This window comes from Apostichopus japonicus, chromosome 3 (assembly GCF_037975245.1).
Source record: "Apostichopus japonicus isolate 1M-3 chromosome 3, ASM3797524v1, whole genome shotgun sequence".
Classification (NCBI taxonomy): domain Eukaryota; kingdom Metazoa; phylum Echinodermata; class Holothuroidea; order Aspidochirotida; family Stichopodidae; genus Apostichopus; species Apostichopus japonicus.
Window position 1 is genome coordinate 14,555,602 of NC_092563.1, and position 25,409 is coordinate 14,581,010.

General features: G+C 40.1%; 2 protein-coding genes across 4 annotated transcripts; one reads left to right on the forward strand and one right to left on the reverse strand.

The window, feature by feature from the left end:
• Positions 1-3,752, forward strand: LOC139964300 (lectin-like). The gene is made up of 3 exons (XM_071965796.1): positions 1-151; positions 669-866; positions 1,385-3,752. The coding sequence occupies exons 1-3, from the start codon at positions 82-84 to the stop codon at positions 1,579-1,581; spliced, it is 465 nt and encodes a 154-aa protein (XP_071821897.1). The 5' UTR covers positions 1-81; the 3' UTR covers positions 1,582-3,752.
• Positions 3,753-9,326: 5,574 nt separating this feature from the next.
• Positions 9,327-24,224, reverse strand: LOC139964305 (ankyrin and armadillo repeat-containing protein-like). 3 transcript variants are annotated; one of them, XM_071965816.1, is made up of 9 exons: positions 24,081-24,224; positions 22,672-22,759; positions 20,229-21,853; positions 19,277-19,521; positions 18,371-18,527; positions 17,142-17,289; positions 15,527-15,646; positions 14,865-14,926; positions 9,327-11,937 (listed from the first exon to the last, which is right to left on the reverse strand). In XM_071965816.1, exons 2-9 carry the CDS (start codon positions 22,686-22,688, stop codon positions 11,825-11,827), a joined length of 2,487 nt encoding a protein of 828 aa, XP_071821917.1. In that variant the 5' UTR covers positions 22,689-22,759; positions 24,081-24,224; the 3' UTR covers positions 9,327-11,824. The 3 variants fall into 3 exon arrangements, with proteins under 3 accessions (XP_071821917.1, XP_071821909.1, XP_071821926.1); XM_071965808.1 differs by having other exon boundaries at positions 23,949-24,148; XM_071965825.1 differs by lacking the exon at positions 9,327-11,937 and adding an exon at positions 14,297-14,325 and having other exon boundaries at positions 23,949-24,148.
• Between the last annotated feature and the right edge of the window lie 1,185 nt (positions 24,225-25,409).

A 25,409-nucleotide genomic window follows, 5' to 3' on the forward strand; every position in this document is an offset into this window, starting at 1 on the left:
TCCAAGAAAAATGTACCCCGTGCTTGTAGGGGAGTGTGCTTTCATCATAACGCGTTTCCAATTCAGAGGCGAACGTGACAAATGAATGTAGGACGGGGTGATAAAGGAAGTATTTCTTCCTGGTGGGAGAATATGGAATCAAGAGCAGGGGGTAAAACGAAAGTTTTTGTACTGGGAAGGCGGGGATATTATATATTCAGGCGTCCAGGGGTGGATTTTGAGGGTACCGGTGTTCCTCCCCCAGCCCCCTTCCCTCTGAGAATATCTGGTATTGTGGCGCCTAAATGCAAAATGGTGTGTTATTTTGTAACTTTGAAACAAACGGTGACACTTTTTTTTACTGTTTAGTTTGTGCAGCAAATGCAGGTTATATATTATTTGCTACACACTTCGAAGGTTTGTAATATTATGTCTGTCAGTTAAGGAAGGGGGAGGTGACTCCCCGTTCTGATTTTATTCTGGAGGACCCCCAAGAAGTATAGTTGGTTGCGCCCCTGATAACGAGCACAATATGAGACAGGGCAAGGAGAGGCCTATAGGTATGGTATTCGGAGACGGGGGGGGGGGGGGTAAACACGTCACATAAATTATGACCTATGTTAGATTTAATCACCTAGTAAAATAATAACGCAACCTATTTTTTCTCTTCTATTTCCAAAACCGAAAAGGCTGTTCGAATGAATATTTTGAGATGGGGGAAGTTTGTTACAGAAAAGTAATTGAATTGCTGAACTTTGATGAAGCGAGAGAGGTTTGCCAACAGGATGGTGCTGAGTTAGCCTCTGTATCGACACCAAGTAAAAACTCCATTGTTTCCGATATAGCGAACGGCCAGAGGTGTTGGGTCGGTGCAGTTGTGCACGGTGGTGAGTTGATATGAATATGCATGAAGTCGTACTTCGGTTAATGGAATTGATTGCACGGAGGGTTTCATCTGGTATGGGGGAGGGGGAAGGTGGGGAGAGGGTGGGGAGGGGAGGGACACAAAGCACAAGGGACAGTGGGACATGTGACAAAGTAAGAAGGAATTGACGTCTCGACCGAAAGGATTATCTGTATTACAAATTTTAGGATACGTTTGTTGTTTCAAGCAAAAGGACACTTTTTTTAATTACATTTTTTATTTAATTTCTCAACAAGCTTTGCAAAGTTGCCCCTCCCATGAGCATAAGTACTACCTTTGTTTGGTAGGATTTATGCAGTCTTATAAAACGTATACGTAACGAATGGAATTGGAAAGCCAAATATCAATAGCCACACTTTTTGCATTTTCATGTTTTTACCGTTTTTACAACCGTCTTTAGAAATCATTGATCAAAATGTTGTCGATATATAATAATTTATAATTAATAAAAAAAATCTTCTCTTTTTTCCCCCTTTGTAGACGAATACACTTGGCTTAATGGAGATCCATGGAGTTTCTCTAACTGGAGGAAAGGGGAGCCCAATTGGCCCAGACGTCCACTGAGGGCCTGCATAGAAACAAATTTTGTTCGGCCCACATTGTGGAATGATAATTTTTGCCACGCTAAGAGACTATCTGTGTGTGAGAAACCTCTTCTTCCTGAACCGGAGACTTAAAGGGACAAGAATGACGTAATCCCTAATTAGCATGAATGACGTAGTGCTGGTTATGATGTCCATCAAATGATACGATATCAGACATGTTTACCAAACTAGTTTAATAAATGTATATATTAGGTACGTAATTAGCCGCAATTAGCCGTAATTAGCCGCAATTTGAACAGCAACAAAAATAGTCGTTATGAAAACGGGATCAGATTTTGGTTTCGACACATCATCGTGCGCAACAAAAGTCAAGTTGTTCCAACTGTAAACCGAACGATAAATGACAAAGGGTAGTGATATCGGTATTCTTTAATTCTTCTGAGCTGGGCAAGAAAGATGATGTATCTGGGCGAAGAAGGCGTACAAATTATGTTCAAGGAAGTCGTTTTCACGACAAAGTTTATATAAGAAAGAGCAAATATGATTTCAGCAGGAGAGGTAGTGCTGAACATGGAACCGGCCACGTTCCCGGTTTGATAGCGATGGCATCACCCTTTACTCTGCAACGAGCTCTCAGTTGGGGAAGTATTTTACCCAACATTGAGTAGTATCCATTCAACCAATTTCAGGGACAGAATTACCCGTGGCAATTAACCTAATGGCAACTCTACGACATTGTATGCACAACCAGTAGGCCTATAGTAGTCTTCGCTGTTCAAATTGATCGCAGGCGAAATTGTCTAGTTTAGCAAATATTTAACCAACATTGGTTGGATGTACACACGTACCAATGATGTTGCCAAAGGCATTTATTTTTTTGCTCATGGCAATTTTAAAGCGAAGAAAGTTTCCTGATGTCATACAGATTGCATGTAAGAAAGGAAATAATACTTTCAGAATGATGAAACGTAACGAACAAAATCAGGTCACAGGAAAACATTATAGTTTATTTTGGCCATTGTTCATATATGAGCAGATGTGTCCGCTACATTTTTATGGTTCTCCGATTTATTATTTTAACATTCTTCAGTCACTGGTCCCAGCTGTTTCCTATCCGACTAAACATTTAGTTTATAGGGATGACTTAAGTCACAAAATTATTTTATAATGCGTTGTAGATCATTAGAAAATCACTGCTGCAAGTTCAGGTTGCTTTTCTAAACAAATATTAATTTTTGAGGAAAGATCCTTTAAACATTTAAGGGTCATCAATAAAAGTGCTTAGCCTAACACAGAGACCATAACAGATGAACTCCTCGGATGCAACACAAGGGCTCAAAGGTAAAAACATAAAGAGTTCCATGGCCTCCAGTAACATGTTTACTGTGCATTACCAATCGGCAAGGGACACATAGTGTTGAATATATATATATATATATATATATATATATATCACCCAGGGGTTCTCAATTGCTCACACGAAGTGAAAGAACATGTTTTCGTTGAATTATTAGAATTTGCAAAACTTTGTACTAACATTGGGCGTGCACCGAGGAGCCGACGTCAGAGTCAAATTCAAGTTAAAAGTAGCATAACAGAGAAATTGCATATTTTAAAGGTGAATATGTTGAAAACCAGAGTATAGTTATGGCTTTCGTTTCCAGCCCTCGTTGTATCTGTTGTCTTGAACTATGACATATCAAGGCTAAAATTCTGCCTCAAGTGGCCCTTTCAACACGTTACTCAAGACAAACTTGTTGAATACAGTACTGTCGCACACTGTAGCAATGCACAACCCTTATTTCCTTTCATATATGCAATCTGTATAATTATACCCACATCAAGTACCGCGAATTTAACTATTATGTGGAACAAAAGCGAAATGTTTCTCTCTGGATCATATTGATTCTCTGTTGTTCTCTGACATCTGAGGCTCATCACTGAAAGTGACTGGACTACTAAGTTCAACACTGCAGACTATTAGGTCAGTCCCTCTAATGCAACCAAAACGTCAACATTAAAACATAAGATTTTAACGACCTCAGGTAACATGTTTGCAAATGTATTACAAATTTGTCAAGGACAAATGGCGTTGACTGTCATCCAAGGTACGTGGCCTGCTGTTTATATGAAGTTTAAAGAACATCTTTTGGTTAAGAATTTACAAAATAATGGGCTAAAACTATAACTGAAGAGCCGACATCACCATGCATCAATTTAGCGGCCTTAAAGGATGACTCCAGAAATTTAGAATATTATAACGCTTGAAAATCTTGAAACCAAGAAAAGCCATATACACGTCACTATTTTGCTTTCTTCTTTCTCTTAGCCTTCTCTTTTCTCCAAGACCTAAAGTCATCCTTCAACACCATGGTAACCAACATTGTCGGTTGATGTATGAGCCTATCGGTGAACAATAGTATGACGGTGCATTACAGTCACCAACTCACATGGTCAAAATTTATTCGTTTAATATTTCATCACTTTCTCACAAAATATCATTTACACTAGGTAGTCCTAAATTCGTTCGGGTCCTAATTTCGTTCACCTCGTCTGATTGTGCAACGGATATGAAAGGGGAAAAAACGAGCGTAGGCCTGTTTATATTCCCAACGACTGAATTACATGCACGCGCACAAACCGATAACATCACTAAACGCCACGCGAAGCATCGAGCACGTGGTAAACAAATCCATCCGGCTAAACGTATGTTTCTTCACTTTCTATATAAACTCAAAACAAAATAGTCTAGTTCACAGGTCAGGCGCGTAGCCAGGAATTTTCAAAGGGAGGGGTGAACCTGTATGCAAACTATCAGAGCCGTATCTATGGATCTGCAAACTATCTAAGCGTAGCGCCACCATAAGTTGCGCGAGCGTACAAGAAAATTTTGGCCGAAAAAGCCTCCCAGATCGCTGGAAATGGCACTTCCCAGGCCTTTTAAGATGCATCTACTAAACATTTTCTATTTTGAAATTACTAACGATATCATAAAAACATACAAAAAAATATGCTCACGGGGGGGGGGGGCGGTTTCCCCCTTCGCTCCCACCCCCCCCCCCTTGGCTACGCGCCTGTGTCACAGGTTGAAAGGAGTTGGGACCACTTGTCAGATAAGACGAGAAATATACTCCTATTCTTTATTATATTGACTCCTTCAGTAATATTAATAATAATTAGTTGCTATATGAAACTATTTCCTGATTGTACACAACGGTATAACAGGCACGTAGCCAGTAGGCTTAGCAACTTTAACGTTACCCGCTGGACAAAAGTACCAAATTTGGCATGGAGTTTCTTTTCGACCTATCTATTGATTTTATCCGTGGAACCCACTTAATTGGGTCCGATTTTTCAAGATGGCGGCCAAAATCAAAGATGGCCGCCAGAAAAAAAGGAAATTTCATATATGTGGCTGTAAAAATCAGAAATGAACAAATGAGGGGTCAATTCAGGTGTTTCCTAGGTTCACTGAGACAGATGATGGTCATGGCATGTTGCTTGGGCAACCCATTTCCAAGATGGCGGCCAAAATCCAAGATGGCCGCCAGTCTAGAAAAAAGGAAATTTCATATATCTGGCTGTAAAAATCAGAAATGAACAAATGAGGGGTCAATTCAGGTGTTTCCGGGGTCACTGAAACAGATGATGGTCATGACACGTTGCTTGGGTCATCCATTTCCAAGATAGCGGCCAATTTAACAGAAAATGCACTTGTTGTCACTGTTAAATGTTAGTGGAAGTGTAGACTTGACTTTGAAGATTCTGATTCCTTCTGATTAGTATTGAAAATCCAACCACCAGACTGACGTTTAGTCGATGCAGTGTGAAAATTAGACAGATTTACCATTACGTAATGTTTTTGTGACGTTGAGGGGGGAAGCAAAGGATAATGCAAAATTTACATTTTCAAAACTCTACCACTTAAGAACGGCAAATCTGATTTGAATGAAAAGTTACAGAATTTTGAAGAATATATAGATGCAAGCATTCATTGACTTTGAAGAAAACATTAACTTGAACTTTTCACCTATGGAGGAAGAAAAATCAGCAATTACTGTGTAAACTCAATAGCGACATCCATTTCGTTCCCCTCTTGACTTTAACGGACCCGCGGATATTTAATTTAGGTAACACAAAAATGAAATGAGTTTGAAACTTAAAATTCGCTATTTTTGGGGTTATGAAATACACTCTTTTCATCTACGTAAGTTCAAATCAATCCGCTGCACTTAAAGTGACCTTCAAAATGTAAGTTTACACTTCCACTGACCTTCAAGTTCATAATGGAAGTATTGGGGAATTCTGTCTACAATGTTTCAATACGATGTTTCTTTACCAGACATTTCACAGTCGATGTACACTATTTGGATGAACATGTCAGTGCATCGACAAACAGATGTGCAAGGCATCTGGCCCACCCTCCTCTTTGATTCTATGAAGTGAGTCACCAATCTGAGTATACACCCCCGAAGGGCGTGTCGCCTTTGGCCGGTTATTGGAAAAGGATCCGGGCCAGTGGTGGCGAAAAAGAAACCCACCCAGAAAAAAAAGGCAAAGGGAAACGAAGGATTCTCAACGCAACGAAAACACCTTTCAAAGAAGAAAGCGCAGTTTAGATGGAAGGTGGACCAAACCAAGCCCACCGCTCAAGGGTATCTTTTACAGAACGGTCCTTTTGACAAGGTTTGGTTTGCGCTTTCCCCAAATGAAATAATAAATGAACCTCTCCAATCTCACGAAGGCATGATCCGGTGCAGCGATCACCGTACCAGGATACCAAAGGAGAGGAAGAATAAAACGATTAACAACTGTAACCTTCCCAGGGAGGGAGAGCCACCTCCGACTGAATGTGTCGAGCCTTGCCTCCGCCTGATCAGCCTTCTCGGCCCAAGTGGTGGCCTCCGGGGCATAACCTAGCCAGATGCCATTTACCCTGATCATGACATCTGACCAAGTAGCATCGAATGCGAGGGATTGGCCGCTCCAACCTCAGCCTTTTGGTCTTGGACTTGTTAAGTCTGGCACCAGTAGCCTCTTGGAAGGTGGCCAAAACCTCGGCGATAATGACTTGAAGGAGGCGAGGTCCTACACAATACAAGTGACGTCATCGGCATATTGCACGCTTGTAACTCTAGCCCCACCCGGTACATTGAAGGGTTGAAAACCCAAGCATCTGTCCAGCGAGGTACTGAGCGTTTCGCTGAAGAGAACATACAACTACGGGGAGAGGGGAAAGCCCTGGCGGAATCCCCTTCGAACCGGGAAGGGACCAGAGGTTAATCCGTTAACATTGACCATGCTCGAAACTTCCTTATATAGTAACGAGACTCAACGAATAAACACTGAGTTCAATCCGAAGGACTCCGAAGGATCTACCATGTCAAAGGCCTTCTCCTGGTCCAAGGAGACCAGTGCACATGGCAAATCACAAACTTTAGCAAACTCGATCAAGTCTCTCATCAACCAGAGGTTATGTTGGGTACACTTGCCTCGCACAGCACAAGTCTGGAGAGGACCTACAATATCCGGCATCACATCCGCTAAGCGATTTCCTAATGCTATGGCCAGGATTTTGTAGTCCACAGTTGACAGCGTTATTGGACGCCTCTTCGGGTCCAAAGGGTCTCCCGACTTTGGGAGGAGAACAATATTTCCAACCCGCTGTGTTAGGCCTTATGTAATTCAACTGGAAAGAGGTAACGAATACGTCTCTCAAGTCCCCACCGAGAACCTCCCAGAAGGTCCTATAGAACTCAGCAGGGAGGCCTTCGAGACCGGGAGACTTTCCCTTCTTCATCGCTGCTACCGCTGTCCAGAGCTCACCAACGGAGAGATTCGAACCCAAGCTATCGTGTTTACTATGAGGGGGCGGGGGGGGGGGGGGACTTGTCTATACCAGACAACAAGTCTTCCTGGAGATCCTCGCTAACAGCAGCTCTGGAGTACAGGTTCGAAAAGAACGACCTAAATACCTCAGATGACTAGTGACCTGACTTAGCGTGTGTTGTTCGCAGAATTGACGTTGTGTTTATGAAGGATGAACAATCGTACAAAATCTCCCAATGAGTCGGTATTCACATCTGGTCGGTTTTCCCTCAAGTTACCCTATTATATAGTTGACTCAATGTAATCAGTCTAACATGACACTCGTAACTCCCATATAATAACGGGCTTTGCGACAGTGTCTATCCACGGTCGATCACACCGCAAAGTTCCCAAATAAGTCCTAGTTGGCTTCCTGAGCCAAAGTGACACAATTAGATACCAACCATAACATATAGTCAGGGTGCTTGCCCGGTTTCATTAAATTGACCACTCATTAGTTCATCTCCGATTTTTACAGCCAGATATATGACATTTCCTTTTTTCTGGCGGCCATCTTGGATTTTGGCCGCCATCTTGCAAAATCGGAGCCGATCAAGTGGGTTCCACGGATAAAATCAATAGATAGGTCGAAAAGAAACTCCATGGCAAATTTGGTACTTTTGTCCGGCCGGTAACGTTAATTATAAAAATTGTTGCTAAAAAACCTGACGACAGCCTTTGTGGGGGATGTAAGGAGGCAAAAACCAAATTGATGTCCCAATCTCAAGATTCAGAGGCTTTCAAGTTGAATTAACGCTGCTATTAATTTGACTTTCCTTGACATCATGTAGGCACGACCCCCTGTTTTACCATTGGAACGAAGCCGACTGTCATGTTTTGGGGAGGGGGCCGGCCGGCTGGGGGAGGAAAACTGTCTGGTGGTCCTCCCAAAGTAAACATTAAACTTTTAGAGCCCAATTGGCGCTTTCCGAGGCATATTTAGAATATGCATAGGTCTATAATTAGTTGTGCTAATACCCTTTTGTGTGCGATTGAAAAAAAGGTGGTGTTGGGGTGGGGGGGGGGGGAATGGACAACCCGCAACCAACAGGGGTATCATAACGGTGGGGTGTAGCTTCGCCTTTGAGGAAAATTTGTTCATTTTAAGGGGCATCTAAATGCATCTACGGCTTCACAATTTTTCAGTTTTTTGTTGTTGATAAAAACACAACCAAAAGAGGCGCGCCTCGTGCACCCTCATACTTGAATTCTCCCCTGCCTCACCGTACATAAAAACAATTAGCCCGTTCAGAATAATTTACCATGGGAGTTATTCATTTTTGTGTGTGTGATGAGGATGGGCCACTCCCCCTGCCCATCTCCCTAGTTACGCCACTGCAGTTATGTGAATTTTATAAAAGATCATATTTTACGATCACAACATTATCGTTCTGACATTGGAGTGTCAAAGTGGACGAAGTTGCATGGGACCCTCCATGTTAATTGTTGTTCTGACTACCAAGTTTAAGCCGTCAGTATGAGAAAGAGGGCAATATATTCAAGTTATGGTCTCTTGCTGACGCTGACAAACTTATGCAACGGACAAGTTTTAGAGAGGCAGTTACCTCATGTAAGCAACACCTGATTTACATTTGAATCAAAGTTTGTAGACGTTGACGAAGTGTTATCATCAACACAGTAGCGGCGTAGTCGGGGTGGGGAGGGATGGGGTGGGGTGGCATCCCCAGTTTTGTGAAATGCCCGAAAAATTCAGGATTGCTCCCTTCTCGGTTTTTAAAATATCCTTTCTCAGTTTTTGTAATTAAAAAGTACCCTTAGGTTGGAAGTATAAGAAGTTTTAACGAACAAAGGTATCCCACTATTAAACACAATTTGTCAAAAGATGTAATTAAAAGTGCCCTTGGTTGAACAGCATTTAAACACAAAGTGGCCCTCCCCCACTCCCATCCGACTGAACTCTCGTCTGCTGCAACAACAGCAACAAGTAAACAAGTAACCAGCAGCAAGTAACCAGTAGTAACCTGCAGCAACAAGTAAATAAATAAATACAAACAAATTGTGTAAATTGCGATATCAAAGAATTTATATTTAATAGTGGTACATCATTCAATAAAATTAGGATATTAAAACCCTGGGATTTAACAACCAGTGAAAATAATTTAGAAAAGAAGGTTTAAAAGCACCACAAATGTACACGTAATCATGATTTTCTTGAACCTAAACTTACTTAAACTTTAATGAAGACAAATGAAATCATTAAGTAGAACGTACCTGACAAAATTGTTTTGTATCCTAAGAAGCAGTAGCGTTACAAGGAGCAATCTGCCCTCCTTGCACCAAATAGAAACCCCCCACCCCCATTTTGGAGAGTATTAGTAGGACGGATCTTTAAGAATTGTACCAAAAAAAATTTAAGTCAACGAAAAGTGAATAATATCTTCTGATATTAAATTTGTATGTGCCAGCTGTTGGTCATGTTTTTTGGGTATTTGATACCGGCCTCCCCCCCCCCACAAACAAAACAATGGTTTCAAAGCACAGCCTAAGTAGTATCCCTATCCCTTATGCCCCTGTCCAATTCTCTTATCACATTTTGAAACATAAGCCCATACAAAATAAGGAAAGTTGCATTTCCTTAAAGGGTGTAAAGACTCGCGCAAAAAGAAACATCTGAACGAATGAGGTGTAACAGAAGTGTTAGACACCACCATCGATCTCAGAAAATACACACACAGATTGCTACCGTCGGTAATTAGACACTAGTGTACAGTCAGTACATACAGCTGCGGTCAATACCCACAGCACAGTGTACAAACGATACAGATTCCAGGTGTACTTATACACTAAGCACAACTCCAAAACTCCAACTAAGTAGCAACCACTTCCGACCCAAACAATAGAAACCGCTCTGTCTTTAAATCCCATTTATTTAGAAATTCCTCCCCCTTTAGTAATCCCTACCTAATTGGCTCCTCAGTTCCGACCTCCTGTTTATTTATGGCTTCTTAACAATGTTAATCGAACAATACTTCACTTCTCAGCATCTCCCTGTTTGAATAATAGACAACTTTCCCTAGAAAAAAAAAAAAAAAATTGTCTATTCTACAAAACTTAAATATTATCCCCCATAGGACCTCTTGCGAGGTCGAACAGGGGTAAACTCCTTTATTGTTGTTGACCGTCGGTAATTAGACACTAGTGTACAGTCAGTATATACAGCTGCGGTCAATACCCACAGCACAGTGTACAAACAATACAGCGATGTACATCTCAGGTCCAGCTAAAGATAACAAGGTATCACGTTTCATTACTGTACTGTCTGCATTTTGTAGCGACACAAACAAAACGTCACTTGCAAGCAACGGCAAGTTAACTTTTTCAGATGGCCGCAGGCGGTTTGCGACGAGTCTTCAATGCCTTTAATCTCGGATGAAGTCATAACATAGTCATAAGTCATAACTCTCCCCCCCCCCCACCATTGCCACACTTCCAGAGGAGGAAATAACATCACATATTCAGATGGTATACTCATCATAGTAGGAAAGTTGCCACAGAACCTTTAGTTTAAACCTGACATGTTGGTTCAAAAATAGTAGTTTTAACTCTGAGCTTTCAGATCATATATCTATATATATACACAAAACCTGCGAACCTAATCAATAGGTTCTCTCCCTGACCAAGTCAAACAACAGAGAAGTATAAAGATTTTAATTCAAACATTGTGTAAAATAAAAGTTTATTGTTCTACTTTTGTTCCTGAGACGGATACTCTGATATAAATTAAACACCTTTGTACACAATGTTTAACTATTAAAAAATTAATTAACGACAGAAAACATTTAAAATCTAAGTCACACGGTGGATCATACAGTGTTACAGCAGATAAATGGGGTATGTTACCCCCCCTCCACCTCCCTTCCTGACTAAACCTATTGCTCCTCCCCCCCCCGACTCTTTCTTCTCGCATGAAAATGGATAACTGAAAAAAAAAAAACATCATTGCTTTACTAATAGACATTTACACAGAGCACTTGAATGGATAGGCCCGGTGGCACATATACCCCACAAGTTACTTGGCCAATCATAGTTTTCTGCTTAAAATTTTAGTATAGACCAATGGGTCTCAATAGGTAGCTGATGACAGAATCCGGCCGGGGAATGTTTTCAATTCATCCGGCAAATAGAACTTGGGCCATTAGGCTTGAGCAACTACCCCGAGCAAACCCAATCTAGGGTACTGTATAGTGAGATTTCGATTGTCTGGCACGTTGCTTCAAACAATGCTCTCCCCCTCTCTCTCTCTCTCTCTCTCTGGCCTACGTGAAAAATTAACCAAGATTGCGTGATTTAGACAGACAGGATCAGTATCATGAAGGTGGGTGCGTGGGGGGGAGAGGGGGGATGGTATCCTTTTCATCTGTGTTTACAACAAAATGCAACAAGGTAAATGGAATTTAACAAGGCTATCACAGTAGTTGGTAATTCAAGTTACTGTCCTGTCACACGTTGAGAAGATATAACAAAATAGTACACCCTTTAAATCTGGTCAGGTGACTGAACCAAACCTGTCACATGATCTGGATTCCTGGGGGTTCGTTGGAGAGCTTGGACGGGGAGTCGGACCAGTCTCGCGGAGGTTCGCCATCGTCGGTCGGTGTTCTGAAGAAAGGGAAGAGTAAAATCGATGGGAATTACAGCGACATTCATTATTGGATTTTGGTTCCAGTTTTTGGCCATAGTTTGTCATATTTGTGTTTTGCAATTCATTTTGAATAGTTAGCGATACATTGGAATTTGTGCAAGTAATATTAATCACCATGTATGACAATTCAATCGTAACAGACTCCTAATAATAACAGTTCTGGATTAAAGTCAAATTTTTACAGTTTGGATTACAAACATTAAGTGTATTAAAGTGTATTAGTGAAGTGCCTCAATATAAGGGGGGAAAAGGAACTTTAAGGAAAAAACAGAAAAGGGGCAAAAGATGTTATTAGAATAAACATACAAATTTGTTTAACTTTAAATACGTCAATTCTAACCAGCTTAAAGGGATGATACACTACTGGCCACTATACACTGTCACTCTATGATATTTCTTAATAGGAAAACTACACAGGTTGAAATCTCCATCTTGACCTCTCTTGACCTTGGAATTAATCGATGTAATTCAATCCCCCAGCTTGTTTGCAACAACTCAACCGACTGTTATTCACATCTGTCCGGTGCACTGAAGAATGACAAGCCATTAAACAATCTGACAGACAGACAGAAAGACAGACAGACTGAGAGACAGATAGATGTACAGACCGCCCTGACCTTGCACCATGATACAAATCTCACTTGACTTGGAAGGCCCAGCGAGCTAAATACCCATTGTGACATTGATTCTGATAATTTGTGTACGGCCTTAGTCGAGTGATAGGTTGCAGCATACCCCACTCAAAATTGATCCGTGAATGAATAAAATTCGTCCATCGATCAATCCATCCATAAATCAATCATTGAATCACTCTAACCTATTTAATAATCGATAGAGCGATAAATTTATACAAGAAATGAAGAATGCTCGTGGACTAGCTCAGACATTTGTTTTAGACTTTAAAACAACAGCCAAATCTAGCACATTTTACTACTAAACATGTTCTGCTCAGATTTGTTTTGCTGTTCTTGGGGGATGTCCCTGAAGAATAATGCAAACTAGCATATTCAAAGGAAATAATTCATTTAATTTTACAAACAAAACCTCTTACATAAATGGAACAGGCATAACAATAAATCAGCAATAATAAAAGACACATTGTATTGTGAAACAAAGAAGATTAAAGAAATCGTGTAAGGAAGTAATAAAGACAAAAGAGTATTAAAATATTAAAATTTGAAAAAACAAGGAAATATTTGTCACCTGATCAACCATTTGAATAACCATCAATTATGAAAATCAACATTACTGATGCAAATGTTTCTTTTTGTCTCTGTCATGTCAAGAGCTCAATCCTGACTGACACCAGGAAGAAGAATGAAAGGTAACCAGAATGAAAACATTTCATGGTTCCTTGCTGCTGTTCATTAGTTCCATTCATAGGGAAATTTCTAAGAAAGCCCTAATACAACAACAGCAATTCATGCACACAAACTTTTGTTACCAAAGTAATGCTAAGCCCTGCCCTCTCATAAATTTGTATATTTGTGTATAGGCTATCTGCCAATATCATCATACCAAGTTTGACGAAATTCCGACTTATAGTAGCCAAGTTATTGCGATTTGGACATGTTTAACTTTTAACACCATGACCTCATTAATATTCATGATATGAGAACCAAAATCAATAGGGTTCATCTACTCACTATGAGCCACCCACCCACTAAGTATGGTTATGATCGGTCATTCCCTTGTTGAGTTATCGTGCATACAAGCTAAAGCTTTACACACACACACGCACACACGCCAACCTAAACACATAGGTTCCTTTGCTTTTAGCCAGGAACAAAAAATGGATTTTAATGCTTAGTGAAAACTAAACTTACATTGACAATGTACAGTTCAGAAGGTCACTAGCTTGACTAGTCAAGGTTTCATTTTCATTTTCATTTTCAAGAAAAACGTGAAGCAAAAGTTGAATGTTTTTAAAAGCTTTTCAAGTTGCTTTTTTCAATGTGATTAAATTGGAATCAGAAACATTGTCTCTGTTGAGGAGAGTATGGGTTCATTAATAGTTTGGCCAACTGTTAAACTGAAGAAATTGTTGACTGTGTCATTCTTTGATCACCCGCAATCTTATTTTTTAGTATTAATACTCATTTGGCCGAGCTGGTAAAAGGCGTTGACGTATGCAAGGAAACTGCTTCAGTTTCCTAAAAATCGAGTCAAGCCGTAACAACTCCTCAATTCAGATGAATTTAGGGACAAGCTCTCACTTTTAGCGGGCTACAATTAAGATAGATAGAGGGGTGAAAGAGGAGACTCATAGAAGTCCAACGGGTGCATCAAAGAGAAATCAAAAGGTGGTGCTAAAATTACAAGCTGTTAAACTTACCCTTCAATGACTATCAGAATGCAAAGGACAGAAATATAGTGAAATCTATCATAAACTAACAATCAATTAAAACTGAAGGAATTCTCAAATAATTGGCAAATTTAGCAAAGATCACCAACTTTAAATATGTTTTATGTATAACAGTTTGATACCAGGATGGCATTGGGGTGGGGTTGGGGGTGGGAGGGGGTGAGAGAGGAACTATTTAAATCAAGAAATATCAATAAAATCTACCTATCTGGGCAATCATACATTCACTTTATCTCACTGCAAAATGCAATACAAATTTGGTGATAGTAAGTTTTTTTTTTGGCTTATTTTTCTCAAAGTTTCAAAGATGATATGTAGAGTGTGAAATTGAATCATTCTGAAAACTAAAAAAAAAGAAGAAACATGCAAAAAAGTTGACATTTCTTTTTAAAAAATGTAAGCAGTTGAAGATTTTTTTTTTTTTTTTTTTTAATTATTGTCATCTTTAATGAGGGTAGTCCTGCTCAGTGCAGAAGCACTGCTTTCCAGAGAAGCCCTCAAAAATTTTAAAGTTCTTACCATTGAGTCCCTTAATTAGTGGAATGTTCTTCTGACTCACAAGGCTTGTTTTCTGATTAGCACTGCAAAGGAGAGAAGAATAAAAAATCTAGGATTTAACTAATCTCTTTAATCCATGGCAACATGATATAACAGCTTTGTCACATTTGCTATACATGTCAAAACCAATGCATTGAGACTTACATTGATTTGTCTCCATTTAATGAAAGAGTTTACACTGAAATCCTGTCACTAAACCCATGATTCTTTCTCTCATTTCTTAAGATTTCATAAAAGATATAAAGAATTACCTATAAGAGGCAGATAAAAAAAAATAGATTGTTACTTGTCCTTCCTAATTTGAATGAAACCTGGCTAGTCCAGCTTATGAATTATATTGTTATGGGATATTCATAATTAAAATAAAATACCATCAAAAATTTATCAAGATTAACTCAAGAAAAAACTTTGTCTTTGAAGCAAATGTGAGGGTTAGATTTCCAATATCCGACGACAAAGCCATTTTTCCTGCATTTGTTCCCAAAATGATGTAATGTTTGCTATGTATTAACAAAACAAAAAAACAACAATGTTCATTAATGTAACCATAAAGTGATAGTTCATGTAGCATTTGATTGTAATGTATTATGATTCCCTTACAAGTCTGAGGAGGATTAACTCACTCTATCGGGGGCAGACCGATGTGCTTGTAATGTTTGTACTCCTTGATGAAAGACTTGGAGATTCTGTAGTTTGCTGTGTAGTGCCTGAGAAGTTTGTACAAGAGGGGGTCAATCCTGCATCTGTGAATGGGAAGCAGAAAATAAAACATCAAAAATACAGAAAATAACTCTACATGGCAGCAAAATCAAACACATCTATAAAATTAAGATGAATATATGTAAAACATAGAAAAAAAAGTTCTCCTTAAGTATGGAGAAAAATCTTACTATTAGCTCAGCAGTATCACCCAAACAAACACCAATTATACTGTGAATTCTCTTTGACAACCTGTACACACTTTTGCAAGCACCCTCTTATTTGCTCCCTCTTCAAAAGGGATTCCCTCTCCCCCCCCCCTGAGGCAAACGAAAAGGGGGAGCACCTCTGTGAGGAGGAAAACACCATATTTATGTCTCTGTGTTACCATTTCTTGTCACAAAAAGTACAAGAGCTCAAAAAAAGAATTTTGTCAGTTTGACCAATCTGTGTTAATACTGACATTGAATTCCACAAGAATATTTGTTACTTCATAAGGCAAATATCCCTCACCCCCCCCCCCGCCCGCCCCTTCAAAAAATAAGAACAGCTAAGGCATACAACACTTCCATAAGTTAACTAGGTTTTATCATCCTCTACTTTTTCAATTCTGAGCTGGAGACATTGTTTTCATCACATGAAAATGATATATATTACCAACTGACAGCACCAGTTTGGACTCATAGAACTGACGAAGAAAGCATTGGTGAAAAAAAGAAGCATTGGTGAAGCATTTGTGAAGCATTGGTGAAGAAAAAAGGTTGAAGAAAGTGACTGGCGATGTGAGGAAGACGCAGAATAAATAGGGAACGATAAAAGCTGTTTTCTTCTTGAGTTGTCAGGAAACATGCCTGCAATCTGGTGGTGGCGGTATTGCAGATTGCTCAAAGAAAAAGAAATGATCTACTACTACTTTAGTCGATCAAAAATAATCGAGACTGATCATAGAAAAATCACACAAAAGTTTGTAAATGAAAAAATAAGCCATACATATAAAACATTTGTGAGGAACAAGCTTGTCTGTACGGAATAAAAAACTAGTTAATAACATGGTTATCATAGAGAGCGGTGGCCTGTTTTTCTTACGTGATAACGTCACATAGTTCTTGTAGTTAGATTGAGGAGGTGATATCTAATTTTGTTGGAATATTACATGGTTTGATCAGAGTGGTACAAGGTTTCACAATCCCACCTCCCCCCCCCCCAAGAAAAAATAAAAATAATAAATTTAGAAATTTAAAAAAATACAGCTTGAACTGTTTACACTCTACATACAAACATTGAGAAATTTTAATTTTTGTTCTGTCTCAAAATACTAAAGAAAGAAAGTTGAAAAAAAAAGAACATTCTGTAGAAAGAAAAGGCAATCATTCAAATCCCTTCTATTTATCGTTCCGGACAACCTCCTATTTATATGCACAGCCAACTGACGGAGAAGTCATCACCTACGGCTGTATCAATTTCTAGTATCCATATGTAACCTGGGTCGGCTTAGAAAGGATCGAGAGAAAAAGCAATCAAGTCGAAACTGTATCTCACTTGTTAAGGAGGATCCTCTCAGCCATGAAGTTAAAGCTGAGATAGCCCAGGGCGATGGCTGCCGCGCCAGAGACTTGTTCGTTCTCGACCAACATCAAATTACAGAGTAGATCTATACCGCCCACGGATATGACAGCTGCTGGAATACCTAAATAAGAAAAGTAGGGACGGAAAATAAACATCGGAGAGAGAGAGAAAAATACCAACAGTTTTATAGGGACTGATGATAGTCAAAATAAAAGAGGAAAGTAGGATAATGGGTTTACTACTGGGGGGGGAAAAAAATTTAATGAGGAATTTAATCAATTTTTTTTTTTTTTTTTTTTTTGGTGCTGGTTGTAAAAACAGTTAACTAAGAGAAATTAAGCACCTAACCCAAAATTAGATATCTTACCTCTACAACACAATCAACAAAAAGAAGAAACTGTGACAAAGTACAGGGTATGTTTTGTTTTAGTGTTCAAATTTTGGGACATTGTTTTGTAGACTCTGAATTTGATCCCTCATAAAGTACTATGGTTTGCTATGTCGCTACTATGCTATGTCGCTACTATGCTATGTTGCTACTACAGATGCTATGTTGCTACTATGGTTACATGGTAGCTACATAATCTTTATAATTGGACATCTGGCAGTAATTTTATTTTTATTTACTGGGTAAATTATTCCCTGGGGGAATTTGTATACACAGTGCCTGTTATTGATACATACTGCCTTATTAATATGATAATATCGCTGAAAATTTAATAGCAAGCAACTCGATTAACCATAACTGTGTCATATTGTTGGAATATGTAGTGTATAAACTTTTATTAAACCCACTGGACATTGTAATATTATAATCTGAAGAAAAGGTGAGTATCAGTTTTTGATAAATGTTATCGTTATTATCTATTAAATCGAGCAGCGATATCATCAGAGAGGCTATAATAACAGGCATTTATTCACTCAAAATGTTTCGAAGGTATATAATGAAATTTTCAGGCTCAAATGAAAAAAAAACAAAAGCAGTTGTTGGCATGATGCCAGAATGTGACATAAAAGAATATTGCACCCATAAATATAAAATTACAAATAGATAAAAAATATAATTTCGATAATATTTCAATTAATTTCTGGCACCGAGTATGAAAATGGAACGTGGACCAATCACTTTCTTCTGAGCACTTTCCCATTTTTGGAAATATCTGAATATTATTTAATTGAAAATCATATGGGTAACTAAATACCTGCTCTAGTATGGCATATTCTAGCTAGGCAATCTGCCGTGAGGGCGAGAATGAGGTCATTCTTCGACTGGTGAAGGAGATCCACCAAAAGTTTGATACCCTCGGCTGACGATGATGCCTGATCTTCGTCGGGGATAATCCGAGACAAGACCACCACCTGTGGAAGAAAGAGAGGGGGGAAGGGGGGAGGGGATGAGACTCGATGTAAAAACAAGAAAGATGGAGGGGAGGAGCAGTGAGTAACCTCTCTCCAAGGTCCCCAAGACCTCACAAAAAATTGATACCGAAGACATATCGGAAGAAACACAAATCAAATTCAATTTCTTTTGAATCAATAAATTTAAGTAACAAAAAGGTATACTGTAAAATTACATGAGAGCGAGAAATGCCATCAAACGATAACAGACATTTAATATACACTGAAATAGAAAGAAAAGCAGAGTAAATGATGAAACAATTGATTGGACAGACGTCTGAAAGAAGTTGAGATAAAAAATTTGAGATAAAAAAAATTCTTGGAAACAGAACTCAACTAAAACATCTCACTTTGATAGACTTACAGTACTCTTAAAAGACAATAACCTGTGCTCTACTTTTAAAGTATGAAGTCCACATGGTTTTAATGCCAGAGTTTTAACAATGAAACATTTGAAATAATTGTTGCTCATTATTTGCTAGCAAAATTTCGGGGACAATGAATGAGCATCAACAAATTAACCTCAACTAGGAAGCACCCTGACCTTGCAATCTCCGCAACCCCTCCAACGCCCCCCCCCCCTTCCACCTCCCCTTCCAATATCCCTGAATCTCGATCATTTCATTTTAAGTGACCACAGGGAATCTTGCTTATATTAAAATCTCTTGTTGCAAATCTCTCAGACCCAAAGCCATGGATATTCAACTCACCTGAAAGGCGGCGTTGCTGCGATAGAATTCGTCGCTAGACTCCAGGAAGGGGACAAAGCAGTGATGTCTGACCCCTCCCGATTCCTCAATCTCCTGCTGCTGTCCTAGATTATTGTAAGAGAAGGCGGCCAGAGCTCCGCCGGCCAACAGCCTCACCAGGCTGTCCTTAGAGTAGAGTAGTCTTAAAATATGAATGTAGTTGAAATCAAGACTGTCTGAGATTTCGGTCATCACATCAGTATTACCTGAAGATGCAATAAAAAAAAAATTAAAAAACGGAACAGAGAGTAATAAAGTGAAAATATCGTCAGTGGCGACGACTTTTAGAATATTTTGCATGTTTTGATAAAATGTTAATTGGTTGATGACCATGACTGGAGAGGAAAATTCAACATCTTATCAGATAGGCCATCTTAACAGAAGGGCAAATGATATATACTTTCATCAGGATATGCATAATAATTCTATTGTCTGAAGAGAGAGGGAGAATTAAGACTAGGTAGTTATAGCTATGGTAAGACATCATAGCAAGATCATAACTGTAATCCAACTAGGTTAACGACAATCTATCTAACGTCACAACTTCAAGAATCGAAGAATCAACTTCTATATGTTTTTGAGTAATTCATTATTTACAATCTTGATGAACGGCTTATAATGAACATGACCTTCTGAGTTAATTTTCCCAATCGATGGAATTCGTAGTAGCAACAAACTGATCTGCTTTGGGTATTCCGGAACGACAATACTTACATACCAACATATATGCACTCTAATCTGTCTTATCCTGATAACTCTTTAGCACTGGGCCCCACACTGAACCATTTCTGGGTAAAGAAAACCCCTTTCTCTCCATCTGAATCTACAATTGCATATATATCCAAACTGTAGACAACTGGTCATTTACTCATGGGAAGCGAAGTTAAATGCCTCAACGATATAAGATACTTACCAACAGCACAGCATCCAAGAGTCAATGCAGACTCCACACGGACCAGTTCATTTCTCGAGTGGACCATCAACGCTACAAGGTATCTGATGCCTCTAGCCGAGAGAATGCTCATCTGGTTGGTGTGATGGGGAATGTATCCGATGCCGACACAGAGGTTCCGCAGAGCCCTGATGGCGCTCAGGACGATGTTCTTCTTCGGCGACCTCAGCAGTCGGACCAACGGTTGCACCCCATTAGCTCTTGCGATGACGTCCTGCTTGTTGTGAGGCCCATGGGCCAGAACGCCCAAGCCTTCCGCACCGATGTAGTGCAGAATGTCGTGGGGCTCCTGCGCGTTTAGAAAGTCTATGAGAAGGTTGACCCCGATACCCCTGGCCATGTAGCGGCAACGTTCAATGTCGTCTCCTGCCAGGGCCCACAGTGCACTGGCACAACAGACCTGTGTGTCCGGAGTGCTGCTACGTTTCAACAGCAGAAGTAGAGGCTCGACTCCGTTCTGCTCCAGAATCATCTCCTGCGTGTGCGGGTTGTCTTTAGCCAGCATGTGGATACCCTTGATTGCATTTAACTGAATGTCGCCATCCTTATCGTTGGCTAGTTCTATCAGTGCAGTGGCGCCGCCCTCGTTTGCGAATCCATTCTGGTTGCTCTCGTCCCGACTGACGACGGTGCTGGCCGACATCGTCAGCGCCATCAGTAGATCTTTGGATCTGTGCTCGGAGAACAGCTTGACCAGTGCCGGGAAACATTCAGGGGTTGTACCGACCGTCTGTTTGTAGTCCTTCTTAGCGGCAGCGATGTAGGACAGGGCATTAGTTGCCTGTATGAGTACCTTAATATCCCCACAGTCCTGCCAGAGTTTTATGAGGGCATTGATAGCACCTTCTGCGACGAGTCGGTCCACGTATTTCTCCACGGATGCCAAGTGACAGAGGAGGGTCGAGGAGACTAGGAGTAGGTCTTTGTCTTTCGTTTGGAGCTTCTTCAGGGAAGTTTGGATCCCTTGTGCCTTGACCACTTCCTCCTTAACTTCATCGTGGGCAATAAGGTTCAGTAAAATACTGAAGGCATAAAACTTAGCTTTATCGGAAACCAATGACTGAATGACCTTAAGGAGAATTGGGACTGCGTTCACTGCCAGAAGGTCCCCCCAGTACCGATCGGAACCCTCTCCTTTCGTCAGCTCATGGACCATCCTGCCCGCGCTCTCCGCGTTGTCGTCTTGATCGGAGACCACGAATTTGACCAGTCTGGACCAAACTGGACAGTCTTTGTGATTGATATCGAGAAAGTAATTGATCATTCTTAGGTCTCCCTTTTGCGCCGCCAGCTCTATCACGCCCACGTTGAGTTGGTTCAGAAATCGGAGGTCAGCTCCGAGGTCCACCAGCCTCTTGGCTGTGTCAAATTGGCCGCTCCCCACTGCCAGCAGCAAGGGAGTCATATGGTTGTGGTCGTTGGTCGGGAACTCCAGTTGATCCTCGGAGGCGGCCACAAATCTCTCCACAGATTTGGTGAAACCGTGGAACGCAGAATGGTGGATCTGGGCCCAGCCATTCTCATCCAGTTCATCCATGACCTCTCTCTCCTTGGCATATTCATCCTTCTCCTGGTCTTGTCTTTGACTGCAAGGAAAAGTAAGATATATGCATTGAAATACTAATCTCTGATTATGTACTAAACAATATCTGTGTTACAATAGGCAATTCTCTGCAGGAAGAATCTCACAAATGTTTTGCTGACTTTAAAGCTTATCAATCAATCAATCAATCAGAAGACATTTATATAGCGCCAAAATCAACAGAAATTGTTCAAAGGCTTGGTCATTGGTAACTTGTCACACCTACACACCAAAGTGTGCGGAATTCAATCAATCTCTCCTGGGGCACCACAACCATGTGTGTCCCGGGGAACTTCCCATAGGGTGCAGCCACAAATTGGCACATGCAACTATATTTACAAGTTACCTTGTAAGTCTCCATTTATACACCTGGGTGAAGAAAGGCAATGGAATTAAAGTGCCTTGCCCAAGGACACAACGCAATGATCTGGCCAGGGCTCGAACCTGTAATCCTTAGATCACCAGTCAACTGCCTTAACCACTTGATCACAATGCAAGTGAACGCATTATGTTATGCAATGAGGCAAGAATGAAGCTATCAATTATATACATTCTTTCTCTCCTATTGATATCACTCGTTTAACATGGATACACTGTCCACAGTATTACCTAACTCAGCCAACTGAGATGATCGCAGTCGTCAGACTTCACCAAAAAAACAAAAAAAAACTTACCTTACTACACGAAACATGCGGTGGTGATCATTCAGTGCATATGTTGACCATCCAAATGACAACCCAGACTTTCTTATGTTTGTATAATGAAATATGAGTTCCAGTATGAGGTATTATTAGTTCAACATAGAAACTGAGATATATTTACCTAGCAAATATAGACATAGTGATGAATGGAGCACTTCATATATCCGAACAGCAAATTAATACTTGGTCCATCATAGTACCATCCCAACCTTCATTAGAAAGAAAAAGAAAAATTGACATGTACATTCAATCATACTCCCATGACATTGACACAAACTACTGTAGGACTAGGCAAGTCGGTCGTGGTGTCACTGTCCGATATATTTCAGAATTAAATGCCCCAAAGCTGTGTTGACGAAGCTCACAAATTTGGGGAAATGCCTCAATCTGCGATCAAACAGACTTGTTAACAAAGACTGACAATTTTGGAAACTTGATGCACTCAACAAAGCAGATTGACAAATTTGCAAAAATCATCGCTTTGCTACTACTACTGCTAGGCTAGCTGGTAACTGTTAGATTATAAAAGTTTTGTAGTAAAGGTGGTGGGTTAACACTCACTCACAAATTTGCTCTTATGCCTAGCCTATATACTATAGCTGAGGTCTGGCCAATAGCCTGTATAGGCCTATTGTCGAGTTGGATAAAGGAGGCATACTGTAGATGTGACTTACTTTCTTAGTAATTACACTAACTTAGGGCTCCTATGACTTGAACACATCACTGAAAGTGGCAGTAATGCTACAACTCCTAGGCGTAGGAGGAACTTTTCGTGAAAATTCGGGCAATATATATGCTGAGAATTATTCGGGCACATACTGAAAAAAGAATAATTTGCTGTGTTTTTTTCACATTTTTGGTGAAAATTCGGGCAATATGCTGAGAATTTTTCGGGCACCTACTGAAAGAAGAATATTTTGCAATGTGTTTTTCAATGGTTAAACTTATATTATTATGATTATTTTTGTTGTAACGAATTCCCCAATAATTTTAACCAATATGGAAGGATAATAATGGAATGATTGTATGTTATTGGCATGTGATGTAATAACCGATGAATACCTGTATGATATGCACAATAACATGTTGAACGCGCGCGGGCCGCGCGAAAAATTTCGGTTATATTTTTCGGGCAAGTCGTTACCATGGCAAATCAAATTAGGCTCCTACGCCTATGCTACAACTACAGTGCAACTTCAAGTTACAACTTTCACCACATGCAGGGTACAATACTATGTTACACTGTAACACGGTGTGACAAATTACAGTACTAGGACTGGGTCTAACTTAGTACTAGTCTAGGCCTCTTAGTCCTACTACTACTCTAGCTTAGCCTAACCTACACGGCATAGGATAGGAAATTAGGCTAAGCATAATTTGTTGCTATGGCAGCGTTACCTTCACAACGCAGTACACTAGTTGACCATTTTCAAAGAATTCGAATATCGTACTGATATTTTGATCACCCCCAGCAGGATAAACTTCAAATATGAAAGATTTCCTTTTTGGAATCTCAATAAATGTTCGTACCTGGTCAAAATCAAGGAATTTTTAGGATATAGCACTGCTTGAACTCTCGCAATGGGTTGCCAGCCAAAGATTCCAGTAATATGCCAAACGTGTCTAAAATCGGCTAGGCATGTGTTTATGTTGAGGAGGCGTGCGCAAAGGCAGGAAGGGCAATGGTCAATGGGGAAGAATTGGACCACTGTTTATCATGTACACACCCCTTTCTACCTCAAACACACAAATCAAGAGTAATTATTTGCACACCCTTGCGTTTAGAACTAAGTTACCTAATCTGCCTCATACTGTAGGCCTACCACTATTTGACGTCTTTTGACGAAGTTTTTCAACTCCCTCCCCGTATATGGGAGTCGGCTTTAACGACCCTAGGCCAACCGTCCCTCCCCTCTTATAAAATCCTTCATTCGCCTCTGGCCCTTCCATAACGGTTCTGAGCCCTTAGAGACGCTACATGAACAACTTCTGTACACACAGATATAAATTCTCAGTTCGTCATCCTATACTATCAACGTATCAACATTAAAGCGTACCGTATTCCTTACTCAAAGCCCTGACTTAGCGTATAAACCTTGCGAAACCAAATGAGGCTGGCAGAGTAGTGCGATAAAGTGCAGCGAATCGTCTCTCGAAACCCGAATATCGTGTGCCGAGCCTTAACATGTGTTGGTAGTTATCATCGTTAACAGATTTTTAACACTAATGTGATGGTACTCGAGTCGGCACCCGGACTCGCGGGTCTCATTTTCCATGACTCGAATTCAGCTGTGCTGTGCTGTGCAGAAATAAGACTTGGACTCGAGCCAGTCAGGACTCGACAACCGACGAGTCCAAGAAAATGTTAGCACGTAGTATAATTTACTTGTAATTTAAAGAAAATAACTGCTGAATATTATTTTTGATTATTGTTGTCGTAAGGAATCACTGTTGGTCATAAATCTTTTTTCTTCATATATCTCTTGGCTACGATCATATGTATATAGTACACTTTACCTTTTCGAGGGGAATCGTTATACACACCTGACGATGATCACGCAGTCTCAGTCTCGATGAAACTAAGGGGACTGGGGAATCAGTCGTTTTGGTTGTTTGGTATTCGTGCCCAGATGGTTCTTTCTTGGGTGATCTCTCTTAAAAACAAAAGTATACGTTAATAAAATATGAACGACATAAACTTGACGGAAAGTTGTGTGAACTTTTGTGTACTTAATTTAGTAACGGAGTGATATTCTATCATCTTTAATTTGTCTTCCATTTTGCATAAAAGTGAATGCACAAATCACATCCGGGGTTAACGTTGCTAAGAAGAATTTTCAAGAAGAGGATTTTTTATAT

Coding starts and splice junctions, on each gene's coding strand:
- LOC139964300 (XM_071965796.1), top strand. CDS start 82: ATGAATGTAGGACGGGGTGATAAAGGAAGTATTTCTTCCTGGTGGGAG. Junction 152..668: donor TATGGAATCAAGAGCAGGGG/GTAAAACGAAAG, acceptor AAAACCGAAAAG/GCTGTTCGAATGAATATTTT. Junction 867..1,384: donor CGGTGCAGTTGTGCACGGTG/GTGAGTTGATAT, acceptor CCCCCTTTGTAG/ACGAATACACTTGGCTTAAT.
- LOC139964305 (XM_071965816.1), bottom strand. Junction 19,522..20,228: donor TCTTGGATGCTGTGCTGTTG/GTAAGTATCTTA, acceptor TTGCATCTTCAG/GTAATACTGATGTGATGACC. Junction 17,290..18,370: donor AATATGCCATACTAGAGCAG/GTATTTAGTTAC, acceptor TTTCTTATTTAG/GTATTCCAGCAGCTGTCATA.